Here is a 17936-nt window from a genome sequence, read left to right on the forward strand (position 1 = left end):
TTTTGATAAAATAATTTTATAATTAATTACAAGTTATAAACGTGATTACTAATACTTTCAAAAGTATTTGAAATATTTTACTTTTGAGAGAAAATAATTTAATTACAAGATTACGGATAATAGGATCGATGATGGTATTCTTTATAACGATCAAGCTACGCATAGCATAATGTCGTGACGCAACAAAATTGATTTTTTGAAAGCTAGTATGCGATAATAAAATTGGTATTTGTAATTTAATTTCATGAAATTATTTATCATTTAAATTTTTTTATTTTTATTTCTAAATAATCAATTGAATAAAGAAAGTTTTTTAAATTGATAAATAAATAAAAATAGATAATTTAATTCTTAATTTTTAATATAACAATATTAATAAAACATATTTCATAATTGATTAATAAATGATTAATAAATTTATATAATTACAAAATGGATATGTATATCTTCCGTTACCTATTTTAAAAAATATTTATATTAGAACAATACACATAATTGGGATGAACATAGTATCGAAGTAAATGCAACGGAAGGTTACGTTGACGGAAATTAAACATATAGATTATATTGCTGTTATACATATGTATACATAGTATATAAGTAGTCAGAACAATGTGGTTGCGACGTGACAATAGTGCTACGCAGCATGGTAGTGGCGCGGTAGTGATAGGCGAGACGGCGAAGGGGTGGCTCTCACGGTCGGCCGTTCAGTAGTCGTGCAACCATCGAGGAGGGAGGAAGTTTTCGCCGGTATGCACTGCGTGCAATGTAGATCGTTTCCGGTCCACCACGAAGAAATATCACACTCGTGTTGGACGACCGCATGATCCCCTGGTTGGCTTTACGATAGCCTTTCATGACCTCGCCACGAGCATTTCCGAGGCCAGGCTATGTGAGTTAACGTATCGATTAACAGAAATTTCATACTCTCCGTGCGTTTACTGTGCCGTGCATCTTCAAATTACGTGTTGGAAATGTATCCATGAATATGAAAAGGGACAATATGGAATAAGACAAATGAATTCATCCCTTGTTGGTCAAAAACATTAACATTTCTTCCTTATTCATTTCTCTAATTCTAAAGAATTTTGTGAATGATACGTATACATGTATGTATACGCGTACACGCATGATTTGACGCAATGCTCTTTGATAGTGCGGACATTTGTTTTTTTAATTATTTCCTTCCGTGTGAAACGTTTAGTAGCCACATATTCGGTATTATTAAGATTTTTAAGTATTAAGTATAGGTTTATTAAACATTAGATTACGCGTAATAAATTTATGTATATAGTTACAAAAATTTTGTTTTATTGTTTGATAAACATTGGTATATTTTTTTTATTCATATTTTTTTATATTATGATCAAATTGTTTCTTATGTAATCTTAAATAAAAATTGTAATATTTTTTCTCTCTTTCTACAAATTATCTTTTTGTATTTGTAATCGTAACAACATATGGATTAATGCAACTGTTAGTCTATTTGAATTTCATTTAGTTTAATATTATAAATGGTTTTATTCTTTTTCTTGCTAATTACTATATAAGCATAATATCATATAAATGTATTAAAATTAAACTATATTATATATATTATGTATATATGTATATGTATATATATATATAAATATATATATATATAATTAAACAAATCAAATTATACATATATTATTAATGATAAGTTATTATATATATATATACATATAATTAAACAAATTAAATTATACATATATTATTATGATAAGTTATTATATTAATGTTATTAATATTAAAGTAAAAATAGAATTTATTAAATGAATATAGATTCTAAATATTTATATAAATATATATAGATGCTAAATATTTTTGTCGAATTTTTATCATTTGATTGAAATGTCATAGAGAAATTATAATTTATAATTTAATATTATTTTGTAATTTCATATTAAAAATATTTTGTAATTATATATCAATACAACAGTGGCTTATAAATATAAAAATATAAATTGAATGGAAAAAAGACATATATATATATAGTCATATTTTTTTTATATATATCGACTAATTGTTGCATTTTAATATTTATTAAATTATTTTCTAACACCGTGATATATAATATTTCATGAATAGAAAAAAAAAAATTAAAATTTATATCGAAAACAAATAAATAATTAAAACTTAAAAATTAAAAGATTTATTATATTAATAAAAAAGAATTAAACAATTTATAAATTTTTACATGCAGTTTCATTTTTATGTTTTATTTTTTTAAGTATGTATGATGCAAGTAAAAAGAAAAAAACATAAACATATTTATGAAATTTTATTGTTATATAATTATTATTATATAATTATTACATTAATTGAAAAAATGTGTTGCACTTCAAAAAATATAAATTCATTGAACAAAATAATGTATAACTTGTTTTTCTTTAAAAATTTCTGTAAAATTATAGCATATATTATATTACGTGTTTTTTTATACTGGGCCCTTCAATTTTAAATTAGATTGAAGGAATAAAATATATAATCATTATCGAATTTTAAAAAAAATTCGAAATTAACAATGAAATAATAAAATATATTGATAAAAAGACTGAAATATTATTTTGGTCATATTTTTGGAATATTCATACTTTTATCGAATTTGCGATAAATAGAAAAAGATAAAAATGTATATAATAAGAAAGAAACATTTGCTTATGAAATATTTCGTTTTTCGGACGCTGTCAGCGTGCATGCAACAGACGTAAAATACGAGACAAGGAACGTGTAACATGTTCGCCGGTGCGAACGAGTCGAAACGATGGCTCAGGGATAATAGGATACTCTTGAGGTAAATTAAAATGCCCACATCATGGTTGCACATCCCTTAAACCTTTTAGGACGGATTTTTTTTATAAGAAAGTATTTTATTTTAAATATTGATTTTATTATTTTTCTTTATAATATACTACAAAACAACCAATAATATAAAATCCAATATGTATACATATATAATTGTGTATTTGAATTTTAAAATTATTATAGATACTTTTTTGTTTCAGTTCGATAAATTTAAATGATTTTTCATTTTGAATAAAATTTAAACATTAAAAAACAAATTAATGAAAGGCGATATGTATTTTTGCATCAAATAAACGAACTTGAAATTTTCAATAAAACTAAATATCTTAATCATTAAAAAATATTTTTTAAAATTTATATTATTAAATCTATCATCCGTCCTGAAATGGTTAACCAAAATATTTGTATAGGTTCCAACGGTTTTAATATAGTTTTAAGTTTTAATGTATTTCGTTGAAATTATGCTAGTTTATTATTAATTATATTTACGAAATTATATATATATATATATGTAGGATTGCTATCGTTTTGACACTATTTTGTCCTGTATAATACTTTGATCTCAAATTTTATCATTTCGAATATCTAATAATATAATAGATCTTTGTGGCTATTATTCGCTTTTGTCTTTATAGATTCAATACAATGGAGACATTTAGAATAAATCATCTAAAATATAATATATATTCTTGTTGAATAATATATTGTATGAGGAATGAAATATCTAAAACGTAAAGAATTTTAACTTTTGGATCGTTAATATAATACACAGTAAATATATGTACGCGATTTTCTATTTGCGTGCATATACTATTTTCTATGCTATTTTAGCATATATATATTTTCAGTTCAATCACTTCGACTTTACATTATTGTTATTGACAATAATACCATTTAAACATTTAAAATATTTGTATTTTGTATAAAAAAAAACTTGCATAAAACTGTATATTTAAAATAATATTATTTTATTTCATTAAATGATTATGTAATGTTAATTTATATATTTAAGTAAATATTATTAAAATAATATAATTAAAATTATTATGTAAGAAAAGTAATATTTGTATTTATATGAAGATATATTTTCTACAAACTTTGATAAACTGAGGAAATATCAAACAAGAAACGAGATAAATATAACATATTCTAAATGCGTTTTACTAATTTAGACTTCTACGTAGTCAAAATCAAATTTATGGATTATTATGGTAATCAACATTTATCACATGAATCAAATTTCGAATAAATACTGTATTGTAATATTTATATCAAAATCAATTATTATAAAAATATTTATCAATTTTATAATATTTAGTATAATTATAGAAAATTATAAGATTATACGAAAAATATGTTCTATAAAAATTAATATTCAAAATTTTGACAATATTCTTCAGAATATAATTAGATTTTTATTACAACATATTTATGATATTCCTTTATTTTTTAAATACATAAATAAATTGATTTTTATTTTTTTTTACATTTTTTTAAATTATTTATTATTCTATATTCTTTTTACATATAATTACATATAGTTATCAATATACGATATTGTATATTTTGTATTATAAACTATTTAATGTTTTGCTCTTTTTATCATTATTTAAATTTCTATATTTTTCGAATAAAAAATCATGTTTAGAATATTCTTTTAGAGCTGCCAAGGATTTAGAAGAACGTCGTAGCCATTATGAACCATCACTCGGACCTGGTATACCAGATGATGTCGATCATCACTTTAATCTCGAAGAAAATGACTTTGTCCCACACTTTCAGAGGGTATCCATATCTGGTGAAGATACTTCCGGGGTATGTATAAAATATATAAAATTCTCATTGATTTTTAAATATATTAAATATCTCATATAAAATGAAGTTATAATTACTTTTTACTCCAAGGATTTGAAATAAGTGCTGATTTTTTCAATTCTCTTAAAATTTATAGATATAATTATCAATTATTTAATTGATTTGTAATTAAAACATAATGATGTTTTAATCGATAGAACCAATTGATTATTCGTGATAACATGTATCTATGTTCGTAGAAGACTGTTCTTTTTGAGATCTCTTTGAGAAGAAACCTCAAAAGTGTTGTCTTATGTAGGAAATCCCTATTATATATCACTATTTTGCCCTTCTATCCACCTTTCATCATTTTATAAAAAGCTTTCTTAATTTTTAAACTATTGTATTATGTAATGATTGAAAAATTTCTTTTTACAATAAAAAAAATAGAGAGAAATGATAAAAATAAAATTTAAGAGATTTAAATAATATTGAAATTAAAAAATTTTTAATATTATATATTTATAGGTACCTTTGGAAGATTTACAGCAAGCGTCCCAGATGTTAGTTCAAGCATTGGCAATACGTGAAAAATACATGAATAATTCTAAACAGAGTTTTCCTTCTATAACATCACGGTTTTTACGCAGCATCGATAAAAGACCAGTGAGCAGTGACGATGAAGTTCAACATGATGATCGTAAAGCTATCGCTGGTATTTATTCCAAATTTACGAAATTATATTTTTCTTTTAACATTTAATTTTTTCTATCAATCCCTTGATCAATTCTTTTTTATGTTAATCATATGATATTTTTGATATATTAAATTTTTATGATATAAAATCAACTTAATGTATTGTTTCTCAAGGTAAAAGTTGCTGTTAGAAGTTGAAAATGAAATTATGGATCTGATGTAGACATCAATGCACTCAAAGATGCGTCTTAAAAGGTCCTTCTCCCATTCTTATCCTTTGTTGAAAAATTTTTTAAATTATATTATTTTATGTATATAATATATAAAATTAATCCTCTTTCCATATTAATACAAAAAATTAAAAAAAAAATAATGATATTTTAATATTTGTTTTATAAATTTTATTAGATCATCCTGTACATGCACCTGCATCTCGAGGAGATCCATGGAAATGTGAATTTCCTCCAGCAAAGAATTATATAATTGCTCCTGTCAATGGTGTTTTTAATGTATATGCAAATGAAGAAGATCTCACCGATGGAAAACCAATTCTTTATTCATATCCTGATTTAGCAACTTTTGTCAGGGACATGAATCTTCTTTGTACAATGATCGCCGATGGTCCATTAAAATCCTTTTGCTATAGAAGACTGAGTTATCTTTCATCAAAATACCAACTACATGTGTTATTGAATGAGCTTAGAGAACTTGCCAGTCAAAAAGCAGTTCCTCATAGAGATTTCTATAATATCAGAAAGGTTAATATGAAAAAAATATAAATAATAGAATATAAATAATTGTTACATTATAGTTAGTTCATATCATGAATATTTACAATTAATAAAGTGAAGAATAATTTATAATTTATTAATTAAAATGATGTTATTGATTTCAGGTTGATACACATATTCATGCAGCATCTTGTATGAATCAAAAACATCTGCTTAGATTTATTAAGAAAACCTTAAAGAATCATGCAGACGAAATTGTAACATGTTCTAAAAATAAAGAAACAATGACCCTTCGAGAAGTATTTCAATCAATGAATTTAACAACTTATGATCTTAGTGTTGATATGTTGGATGTACATGCAGTAAGTTTAATATATTATTGAATTCATCCATATATAAAAAAAATAATTTTAAAAATAAATTTATTTTTAACTTTCTTTTTTTAGGATAGAAATACATTTCATAGATTTGATAAATTCAATGCTAAATATAATCCTATCGGTGAAAGTCGTCTCCGTGAAGTATTTCTTAAAACGGATAATTATCTAAATGGTAAATTTTTCGCAAGTATAATTAAAGAAGTTGCCAGTGATCTCGAAGAATCGAAATATCAAAATGCGGAGTTACGTCTTTCGATTTACGGTAAAAGTCCAGAAGAATGGGACAAATTAGCAAAATGGGCAATTCAAAGCGATGTATATTCGGATAATGTACGCTGGCTTATTCAAATTCCACGACTTTAGTAAGTTATAATATATTTATATATTATTGAAGTTTGTTGAATTTAAAGTAAAATCATATTCTGATATTTATCATTTCATAGTGATATTTTTAAATTGAACAAATTGATGACAAACTTCCAAGAGATATTGAACAATATCTTTCTTCCTCTTTTTGAAGTGACAAATGATCCTAATTCTCATCCAGAATTACATAAATTCCTTCAATATGTAAGTAGATATAACAAACAAGTTTTGATAATTTTCAGAATTCTTAATATTGAATATTATAGGTAATAGGATTTGATTCCGTTGATGACGAAAGTAAACCCGAAAATCCTTTATTTGACAAAGACGTTTGTCCACCTGCAGAATGGGATGATATTGAAAATCCTCCTTATGGATATTATCAATATTATACTTATGCAAACATGACTGTTCTAAATCATTTCAGAGCGTAAATATGTCTTTACTATTAATTATCAATATATAATTATTTGATATTAATTATTGATACATATATATTTTTTTGTTTGTATAAACAAATATGTAATGTAAAATATTGTTTGTAGAGAACAAGGTTTAAATACCTTTGTTCTTAGACCTCATTGTGGTGAAGCTGGTCCCATTCAACATCTTGTCTGTGGTTATATGATGGCAGAAAATATTTCTCATGGTCTTTTACTTCGAAAAGTGCCTGTATTACAATATTTATATTATTTAGCGCAAATTGGGATTGCAATGTCACCTCTTAGTAATAATTCTCTTTTTTTAAATTATCATCGTAATCCATTACCTGAATATTTAGCTAGAGGATTATGTATAAGTCTTTCTACAGACGATCCTCTTCAATTTCATTTTACTAAGGTCAGTATGATATAAAGATCGTTTTAATTGAAGTATGTTTTTTTTTTATAATTTTCATATTTAAATTTGTAATAATATTTTCTTGTAGGAACCTTTAATGGAAGAATATAGTATTGCTGCACAAGTATGGAAACTTAGTTCATGTGATATGTGTGAACTAGCTCGAAATTCAGTACTTATGAGTGGTTTTCCACACAAGGTATATATTCTAATGATTAACAGATAATAAATCAATACTATTAATTATTACTATTAAATTTAAAATTATTATAATAATATAAATATTTTTATTTTATTTTTATAGAGTAAACAATACTGGCTTGGGCCAAATTATACTAAAGAGGGTGTGGCTGGTAATGATATTACTCGAACAAATGTACCAGATATTCGAGTGGCCTATCGATATGAAACATTAGTCGATGAATTATCGAATATCTTTAAAGTTGTTGAAAAACCTGAAGCCGTTCCATTTTAATCTTTAGCGATAGTACAAAAAAAAAACCTTAAACGTAATATAATTATTCTCTATAACTACAAATAGTATCTATAAAATTCGATAAAACTGCGATAACTATTTGTAAGAATCTTGTAATGTAAATGATTATATAATTTATGCTAATAATCATTGTCAACTTTCGATGACTCCTTTTTAAAATATTTCTTTTATTAATTACATTAATTGTAAAATTAAAAATTATCTTATTTAGATTTCACTTGATACTTTTACATTATATATTATAATGATAATTGTTTTATATTTAATAATTTGAAATTTTTATATTTTTTTTCTTTAAAATATTTTAATTATATAATGACGATATTTTTAAAAGTAAAAATTAAGTTATAGGAAAATGTCTTTCACTCAGGTTGCAGAATTTTACTATGAAATAGCGAAAAATTAATCTTAAATTTCTCATGTTGACCAATTTAAGAATAGTAAATATTAGATAAAATTCCAATTTCAAGTGTTATTATCTTTATTATATATAATTGCATATTATTATATAAATTAAATTAGAATTGAATACCATATATATTAATTTTATTAAAAAAAAGAAAGAAAGAAAAAAAGAAAAAATGTAAAGTAAAACTGCAATTCATTTTTCATGCTTTAGCCATTAGAAAAATATTAGTTTAATTTTTTGAATCCTAGTGTTATTTTCTTACCTTTTTGTACATTTATACAGAAATTGTATATGTTATGTTTTTAAAAAGTGTGTTTGACTCAAATAGAGATAGTTTTCTCATGAATTATATTTCATATATGAATATTTATAATATTTATGTAATTTTTATTATTTTTTATTATTAAATTTAAAGGCACTAAATTTAGTACCATTCAAAATAATTAAACTCGTATAAATGGCAATTCAAAATTAATTTTGATTTATCATTATTTGAAATCAATTTGAAATCATAAATTTCTTTCGGTTTTTAATACAACTTTGCGATTAATGAGCTTTTATCGGCAAATGTATGATAATATATAAATATCCGTAATGAAATTTAATCTTAAATTGTTGCTAGATAAAAAAAATATGTATGTATTGTATAAAGTATATCTTATAAAATAAAAATATACTTGTATTGTTAAAATAATTTTGTGTTATCAATATTAAAATCTATTTAAAATATTTTATATCTTATAATGAAAATATATTTGCATAATATTATAAATCTAATAATTAATAAATCTAATCATAATGCATAATAAAAATTGATTGCTATATCACGTATCACGATATATTTTTTTGAAATAGAAAAAATATGTACATTTTATAGATTTTTTTTGTACGCGTGTAATTTAAATTAATCATTTAAAATAATCATTTAAATAAAGGAAATATAAAAACTTGATGTTTATAATTCATTGAGATTTTTTATTCACTTTAATATTGTGAAAATAATCTCTTCATTTTATTAATTTTATTAACTAAATTTTTATATGAGATCATAAAGCTTTATAGACAACTTATAGATTGTTTAAATAAAGAGAAAAAAATAATTTTTTTTTTATTATTGTATTAATTGATATGTTTATCTTGTTTTCCTTAATTATATTATATAACATATAACATTTTTGTTTATATAATTAATAATATTATTTATTATTGAACTTTCTTAGTCTTCTCTGTAAATTGTAAACTTTCTGCAATTTTTGGTAATACTTCTGTAAATATTACTGTTCCTGTAAAGACTAAGATTGTACCAATCCAATGATAAATTGTAAATGGATTTTTGAAATATATTATAGAAAAAAGTAAAGATAAAAATTTCCGTAGTGTTATTACTAATGTTACTGTAAGAGATGTACATTCCGTTGTTAATACAAAAACGGAACTTATACACATATATCTAAAATTATTATTAAGGATTATAATTATAAATATGTTATTAAAATTTGATTATATATTTTAATTAATAATACTTAATAATTTTAATATATTTTATATAATTTATATATTAATAAAAGGATACTGTGTCAAAATATTTCCTATAAGATATACAATTAATTTTGGCACTTGAATATTAATAATTGATATTTTTATTGGATCTGATGCTAGGGCATATATAAGATGATCCCAAATATTAGAAGTTAATGTTAAAAAAAATGGTAAAGGTAATAAATGCTGAAAGTAAATATTTAATTTTATATACATATTCTAATTAAGTGAAAAGAATTTGATATTTTGAAATTTTAATAATTTAAAAAATTAAATTTTACCGTGTAATATAATGCTTCTCTCGCATTTTTTCCATATTTTTTATGTAATACTTCTTGATAAATTCCCATTCTTGCAGATACAAATAATGCAATAGTTAATAATGATATTCCTAATATCCACCAGAAAAAATCATCCCATGGTGTAGTTGGTATTTGCTCAATATTTTTAGGTTGTAAAGATTTAATTTCTTTGCCACTAACAATAGTACAAATTGCAATTCCAAGAGTTATCATAAATACAGATAAATATTTACTAAAGATATATTTTTTTTTTAAAATAATAATACCCATAATCATATTAGCTATCAGAGAACCCTAAAATTATTAAACATATTATTAAATATGATTTTGTATCTATTAAAAAATTTGGATATTGATATATTTTATATTTAAATATAAATATAATACTTGCAGCTCTGAATATCATATGTAATGGCATAGGTATATTAAAATCAAATGCATAATTATTGCAAACATTTGCAACAAAAAACATTGTGACTAATATAAAATAATCTTTTATTCCTATATTGGGCTTTATTGTTCCACATTTTGAAGTGAATAAAAACCCTTCTATAGATATGAAAAGGAACTGTGAAAATGTAATAAGATTTCCACTACCTGGATCATCTCTGAAAAAATAATAATATTATTATTATTATATATAATGATGATGAATACATTATTAATAAATAATGATTTCAATATCATATTTCAAAATTATATTATTGAAAAATGTAAATTATTATATTATTATTGTTAATAGCTATATATTATATAGCTATATAATAGCTATATAATATATAATAATATCTAAAAATAAAAATATATGATATAAAAAAATAATGCATAAAAAATAAAATGTAAAATACTGACTTAACAAGAAGTTCCAAGAAAACAACATTACTGCAACAACCAAGAAAAACACACAATATTGCAATGGTTGCGCGCATATTTTAATTAACAAATATCACAAAATATAACCTAAAATGATTAATAGTATCGAATTTCGTCGCCTATTTATTCTATTTCAAAATTATGCGAAATTTACTAATAAATGGGTGAATTATCACAAAGTCACGATTACATAATATATACATAATTATTTAATGTCTCATTTAAATACCACATAATTCCTTCTATATATGGATATATGTACTATAAAATAAAGAATTCAATGAGTATATATAAGAGTATATATATTCATTCTATACTAATTTATGCTATATCTTGTTTAGAATATGTACTTACATAAATCTTACATAAGTATTTACAAAAATTCATGTATAAAGAAACAAAATTTCTGTTACTTGCAGAAAATATAATTTATATTTTATATTAAGATTAAATTATTTTTAAATAACAATTTATTTAAATATTTATTATTAAATATTTATTTTAATATTATTTTAATATTTATTTTAATTATTAAATATTTATTTTAAATATATTATAAAATAATTAGTAATAAAGTAATAAATAATAAAATATTTCATATAGTATTTTAATCATTAAAATAAAATATTCTTTTTTTTTTTAGATATAAGAGAATGAAATGTCAATATAAATAAAAATTTTAATAAAAAAAGACTATTGAGATAATATTATTCATAAAATTTAAAAATTTTATTGATATATTTCATTAAATATTTCTTGGGCATATAAATTTTAAAGAACAAAAATAAATAAAGAAAGCAAAATAAGAAAAAAATAAAGATAGATTGTAGAATTAAAAATTGTAGAATTAGCGCCATTTTTCGAATACTATAAAGATAAAATTTTGCTTGTTTTACTGATTAGAAATTTAGATAAATATTTCAACATGTATTGATATTCTTATAAATATATATGTATTGATATGTTATAAGAACTATATATATTTTATGTATATAGAAATTTCTAAAAATTTTCTAAAAATCGCAATTATAAAAATATTTACACATATATAAACAAATGTTCTTTTTTATTATTCGCTTCTATATTACTCATACATTTTTGTTTAATTTTAACATTTTTATATTTTGAATTTTAAATTATAATTAATCTAATTCGTTTGTTTTTTTTTTAATTTTATTCTAATTGTTGATAAAATATATTTTGCCAATAAATGAAATAGCAAATTAAAATTTTTTTTAAATTAATCTATCTCGCCATTTCGCGCCATCTCGCGTTTGAACATCCGAAGCTCTAACTTATTATTAGCATAACAAAATGTGCAAGGAGGTATTTGAAGTCAGAGACAAAGAAAGCAATATTGTGCAACAAGGATAGAAATTATCTTTCGCCATTTTAAAGATATAATATTGAATATTCATTAATTATTCGTTTTTTATTCAAAATTTCGGTAGTTTTGAACTCGCATCTTGAAGCTAGAACTTTAGATAAATTTCTCGTATCAATTTTAATGTAAAATTTATTTTTATTAATTATTTTTTTAAGGATTAATACATCAAAACATACAAAATATTTTTCAATATTTCAAAGACGCTATATTGAAAATTCATTAATTACTCGTTTTCTACTAAAAATTTCGGTATTTTCAATCTCATATTTTGAAATTAAATCTCTAAATAAAATTTTCATATTAATTTTAATATATAAATTGTTTATCATTAATTATTTATTAACGATTAACGTATCATACCTTTTAATGTATCGAAAATATTATATTGAAAATTTATTAATTATTCGTTTTTTTTTAAATTTCGATATTTTTAAATTCGCATTTTGAAACTAAGTTGAAACAAATTTCTCATATCAAATTTAACGTAAAACTCTTCTTAATTAATTATTTAGTAATTCGTCATATCTAATATCAATAATTAAACACAATAATTTTTTCATTAATGTTTCATTATTATAAGATTTATTTCTAAATATGATTATATTCATTTAAAATGTTATTTCTTTCTCTACTTTCACATATGAATTTTATTTATAATTTTATTGTAATTTAAATAAATAAATTGATTTTATATTGGATTAAAAAATGCAAATTTAACTAAGATATATTTATGATAATCGTTAATAAATAATATATAAAAAAGAATTTAATATTAAAATTAATATTGAGAAACTTATCTGAAATTTTTGTTTTAAGATGTGAATTTAAAAATGCTGAAATTTTTAATACAAAACGAATAATTAATAAATTTTCCATATGGCGTCTCAAAGTAGAGAATGTCTCTATTCTTTTTACATAGTGTTGTTTTCCTTGCCTATAATATATACCTTCTCGCATATTCTGTTATATTAATAATAAATCAGAGTTTCCAGAATCCAAACACGAAATGACGTTGATTTCAGAAACTTGTTAGTCTTTCTCTTACATATCATCAAATGTCAAAAATATTATTTCAAAATATAATATTCAAAACACTCAAGAGATGACATTAATTCTTAATTCTTATTTTATCCTGTTTCGACTGTTTCAATACTCAAGAGATAGCGTTGATAATCATTTCTTATTCTACTTCTATTTTTTTCCTATTTTCTGTTTTTTCTTTATATATTTCATTTGAGTCTAGTGATTTTATTATTAACGTTTTTCTATCCTTTTTGCTATTTGTTTTCTTTGTCTATACATTTTTGACGTACAATTATAAATAAAATGTGGAATATCATTCAAACACATATAATTTTTATTTTTGTTTTATTTATCTATTTAATTTAATAATTTTATGTATTTAATTTCAAACACAAAATTAAATACATATTAAATATATAATCATAAGTTTCTAAAAAATTTAATTATTAATTTAATTATGTTAGATCAGTAAATCAATTAATTTAAATCACTTTAAAATTATAACTTTTTCAACTTATTTATTTTTTTATTTTCAATTTATCATTTATATTTTTCGAGATATTTATACATTTATATAATAATATTAAATAAATCACACACATTCTGATGCACACATACATATAAATATGATTGTATTTATTAAAATTTATTTTAAAAGTTTTTTGTAATAAAATGTAATGCTTTATTTGTTAAATACAAATAGATAAAAGCTTAAAAATATTATTTGTATAACATCTTATCATATTTATACATCTTAAAAACTAAAGATATTATAAAATATCACAATATAACAATTATACTTTTATTCCTTCACATTATATATGTAAAGTACTTAATAATGAAATTTTACAATAATCTAATAAAAATATATACGAGAAACTTAATATCACTTTCTCTTCTAATAAAGAATTATTTTTTAGTTATTATATAATGTAACATTTTCTATTTTTTTTATGATTATAGAAAAGTATTAGAAAGTATTAGAAAAATATAATTAATAATAATTTCATCAATTTCATTAATTTCATCAATGTTTTGAAATTTTAAAATTGTTATAATTGTCTTAAGAAACCTAGTTATTAACAAAAATCATTGTTAATAAAAATGAAATAGTAAGAATTGCAAATATAACAATTTTAAAGAACATTTGAAAGACATAAAGTAATTGTACAGAAAAAAATATAAAAATTATATTCCTATCTAATCTTCATAATAAAACACAAATTGTTCTACATATAGTAATTTTAAGTTTAATCATATATATGTATAAAGACACAAAAATATGAAATATAAATTTCTTATTAATCATTATAAATTTCATTAATTTAATTTTTTCTAATATTTATTTCAATTTGAATAGAATTATGATTAATTCAAAAAAAAAAAAAAAAATATCTGATTTGAATGTGCAAAAAAAAAAAAATTAGCTTTTACTTATTATCAAAAAAGATATCTTTGATTTTCATTATTTCATTTGATTTTAAATTGTTACAATAAAATCAAGCAAAAAATGCTTATTTTCGTGGTGTAATTTTTAATTTAAGCCCATTAGCATTGTGTAATACTAATTCAGAAATAAAACGAAGTTGATCTTCAGTATCTAAAGATTCAACATGGAAGTTTTTCAATATATACAAAATAAGAACTTTAACGATCATTGTAGCATATTTCCATCCGATACAATTACGGGAACCAGCACTAAAGGGAACAAAAGCGTAAGAAGGATATTTTGGTCCATTAGGAAGAAATCGTTCTGGTCGATAAATATCTGGTTCTGGAAAATATCGAGAATCTCGGTGAAGAAGAAATGAATTAACGAGAACCGTCGATCCTATTGGAATTTCATGTCCCACTAAAAACGAATTAATTTATTTAAAAAATATCCTGTTCTGTGAAAATAAGAATTTCAAATTGAAAAGATCTTAAACTCTTATATTTTTAAACAAGTAATATTTACAGATAGTAATAGGATGATAGATTTGTCTTGCGATGAGTGGTGTTACTGGATAAAGTCTCCATGATTCTTTTATGCACGCTTCTAGCCATGTTAATTTACTTAATATATCTAAAGTTAATTCTTTCGTCCCTACTGTTTCATAATATTCTTCAATGATTAATTCCTAAAATGAGAAATAATAAAAATTGTAAGATAATGATTTGTTACAAACTATAAAAACTATAATATACTGTAATATAATTATATTATATAGAATTTCTATACTTGATATTGAGGATGTCTTCCCAATGCATACAAAATCCATGATACGCTAGTCGCAGTAGTATCGTGTCCAGCGAACATGAATGTGTTCACTTCATCCCGAATATCATCATCGGTGAGAACTTTACCATCTTTTGATAATTCTAATAATAAATCCAATAAAGCTTGACGTTTATGAGATTTTTCATTAAAATTTGTATCTTTTCTATCTTTCCACTCGGCTTTTCTTTCCGCGATTATCTATAATCAAAAAATAATATTTTAATTCTTATTATATAATAATTTATAATATATAATAATTTTAATTCTTTATAATATTAAATATCTCGAATTTTTATATTAATTAAAAAGTTATTTTTATATTTTATATTTATATTTAAACGAAGCAAAAATTATTATAATTATTTTGAATAAAAAAAATTATATTTACTTTATTGACAAATGCATGAGTAACACTAAGTGCATGATCATGTTTTTTCCCCCACGATGTTAACTTAAAAATTGGATCGAAGGACATCCACACGTTTAGAAATCTTCTTTGCGAAATAGAAGCTAATCTAAAAAAAATATACTTATATATATTATAATATATCTTCTTTTAATATGAATAATTTTAATACTGAAAATACTGCTTACGTGTTCACAGCTTGCACATATTCGTTTTTAAAATTTTTTTGCGCGTTAATATTATATCCCATGGAACTATCTGTAACATTAAAAAACAAAAATTATTAATTTTTCTTAAATATAAATAAAAAAATTCGATATCAATGAAACATTTAAAACATATATATATATATATAGCAATATGTCGCAAATATTTTCATGTTAAAATGACAAGATTTTCATGTTTGATGGCAAGTAATCATAAACCATTTTTACTATTTCAAAAATTCGCAGGTATATTTAAGATATGTATTGCGTTCGATCTCAAAATTTAAATTTATAATTCAAGAAGGCAATGGAAATATTTGATCTTTCGTTGTTCAACAGAAAATCCCGTGTACACAATATGTCACACGGAATGAAAAATCGATAAATTAAAAAAAAAAGATAAAGTTGACTTTTCCCATAATGTAGAAAATTTATTAAGTTTATTATATATATTATCAAGAAAAATGGCTACGTTACTCACTACTCGACACTGGGGATCAGATGAATCGTTTAATTGCTTTGGCAAGATGTTCGTGAGCAAGTTCACAAAATCGCAAGAAAACCGTAACAATAACATATTAACTCCAGTATCTGATTATGCGAATGCAGATAAATCCCTTAAACAGTCTGCGAAACGAAACATCGCTTCGAAAATTACAAAATTGAAGACCAAGACCTACAACGAAATTATTTTAGAATCTAGCCACGTAAGTGTATGACTTTCGTTCGAAATGACACACACATTGAAAAATATATAACTTAACCCCGCAGTGTACACGTGAACTTGAGAAACATAAGTATCCACATGCAGATACCAGAAAGTGAGTTATTAGATATATTATAAACGATGGATCTCGATGCTACGTACATATACTACGTACTTTAACCCTCGAAGTACGAGCCTGGGTATACACGTTCCAGATCATAAATGCAAATTCACTTAATTTTGAAAAAAAAAAATTAATACTAAATTTAAAATAATATTACATCTAATTAAACTTATTTAATTAGCCACCAAATTAGCATCATTGTCGACTGGATCAAAAAGTAACTCAGCCATCGGATTGCGAGGGTTAAACAAATTATTTTCGAAACTTTATTGTCACATCGCATGTGAAACGGAATTGTACTTTACCTGTAATAGGTGAAAGCATCGGCTCTCCTTTATGAAATAACCGAACGCACTAATCAATTAGCCCAACCACGGCAGCGAATCGATGAGAAGCAATTTCAAGTACGATCAAATCTATCGCAGATCCCAAAAGCATCACCACGAATAATCGAACTTTCAAAGCCACGAATTCCGTATCAATATCCCTCTAAACCAGTTGGATACGTAGCACCCAGTGCTCTTACGGCAGTCGGTTCGTATTTTTTTTTTTTTTTTTTTTTTTTTTTT

The 17936-nt window shown here is 22.5% G+C and overlaps 4 protein-coding genes across 17 annotated transcripts in view; 2 read left to right on the top strand and 2 right to left on the bottom strand.

Moving 5' to 3' along the window:
• The window catches only part of LOC102681687 (AMP deaminase 2), a 22384-nt gene extending 14109 nt beyond the window's left edge, over nt 1-8275 (top strand). For 7 of the 11 annotated variants that reach the window (XM_006618555.2, XM_006618554.2, XM_031511885.1 and 4 more), the window contains 10 exons: nt 4491-4644; nt 5152-5338; nt 5728-6077; nt 6215-6412; nt 6497-6792; nt 6874-7000; nt 7063-7226; nt 7342-7636; nt 7725-7835; nt 7941-8111. In XM_006618555.2, coding sequence (XP_006618618.1) covers nt 4491-4644; nt 5152-5338; nt 5728-6077; nt 6215-6412; nt 6497-6792; nt 6874-7000; nt 7063-7226; nt 7342-7636; nt 7725-7835; nt 7941-8111 — 2053 coding nt within the window. Of the gene's footprint in view, nt 1-511; nt 893-1063; nt 1110-2715; nt 2819-4490; nt 4645-5151; nt 5339-5727; nt 6078-6214; nt 6413-6496; nt 6793-6873; nt 7001-7062; nt 7227-7341; nt 7637-7724; nt 7836-7940 lie in introns of those variants that run through there. The other 4 variants (XM_006618559.2, XM_031511887.1, XM_006618558.2 and 1 more) reach the window with 4 other exon arrangements.
• Nucleotides 8276-9547: 1272 nt separating this feature from the next.
• On the bottom strand, nt 9548-11571 carry LOC102670992 (UDP-xylose and UDP-N-acetylglucosamine transporter). The gene is made up of 5 exons (XM_006618561.2): nt 11235-11571; nt 10774-10990; nt 10362-10676; nt 10115-10266; nt 9548-9991 (listed from the first exon to the last, which is right to left on the bottom strand). Exons 1-5 carry the CDS (start codon nt 11309-11311, stop codon nt 9745-9747), a joined length of 1008 nt encoding a protein of 335 aa, XP_006618624.1. The 5' UTR covers nt 11312-11571; the 3' UTR covers nt 9548-9744.
• Nucleotides 11572-14330: 2759 nt separating this feature from the next.
• Nucleotides 14331-17936, bottom strand: part of LOC102671368 (cytochrome P450 4c3-like) — an 11993-nt gene continuing 8387 nt past the window's right edge. Inside the window, exons 4-8 of the mRNA XM_031511903.1 lie at nt 16520-16589; nt 16314-16440; nt 15887-16123; nt 15623-15785; nt 14331-15517 (exon numbers count right to left, since the gene is read on the bottom strand). Coding sequence (XP_031367763.1) covers nt 15180-15517; nt 15623-15785; nt 15887-16123; nt 16314-16440; nt 16520-16589 — 935 coding nt within the window. The 3' untranslated portion in view covers nt 14331-15179. The remainder of the gene's footprint in view (nt 15518-15622; nt 15786-15886; nt 16124-16313; nt 16441-16519; nt 16590-17936) is intronic.
• LOC102671219 overlaps nt 16737-17936 on the top strand; it is a 2237-nt gene continuing 1037 nt past the window's right edge. For 2 of the 4 annotated variants that reach the window (XM_006618563.2, XM_031511904.1), the window contains exons 1-2: nt 16737-17244; nt 17682-17901. In XM_006618563.2, coding sequence (XP_006618626.1) covers nt 17002-17244; nt 17682-17901 — 463 coding nt within the window. In that variant the 5' untranslated portion in view covers nt 16737-17001. Of the gene's footprint in view, nt 17902-17936 lie in introns of all 4 variants that reach the window. The other 2 variants (XR_004150898.1, XR_004150897.1) reach the window with 2 other exon arrangements.

This window comes from Apis dorsata, unplaced genomic scaffold (genome assembly GCF_000469605.1).
Source record: "Apis dorsata unplaced genomic scaffold, Apis dorsata 1.3 scaffold_360, whole genome shotgun sequence".
NCBI classification, from domain to species: Eukaryota; Metazoa; Arthropoda; class Insecta; order Hymenoptera; family Apidae; genus Apis; species Apis dorsata.

Bases quoted from the DNA above. Each gene is read 5' to 3' on its own strand.
- LOC102670992 (XM_006618561.2), bottom strand. From the start codon at position 11,311: ATGCGCGCAACCATTGCAATATTGTGTGTTTTTCTTGGTTGTTGCAGT. The intron at 10,677-10,773 runs GCAAGTATTATA...TAATAATTTTAG, and splicing joins TACATATGATATTCAGAGCT to GGTTCTCTGATAGCTAATAT. The intron at 10,267-10,361 runs GTAAAATTTAAT...ATTTACTTTCAG, and splicing joins GAGAAGCATTATATTACACG to CATTTATTACCTTTACCATT.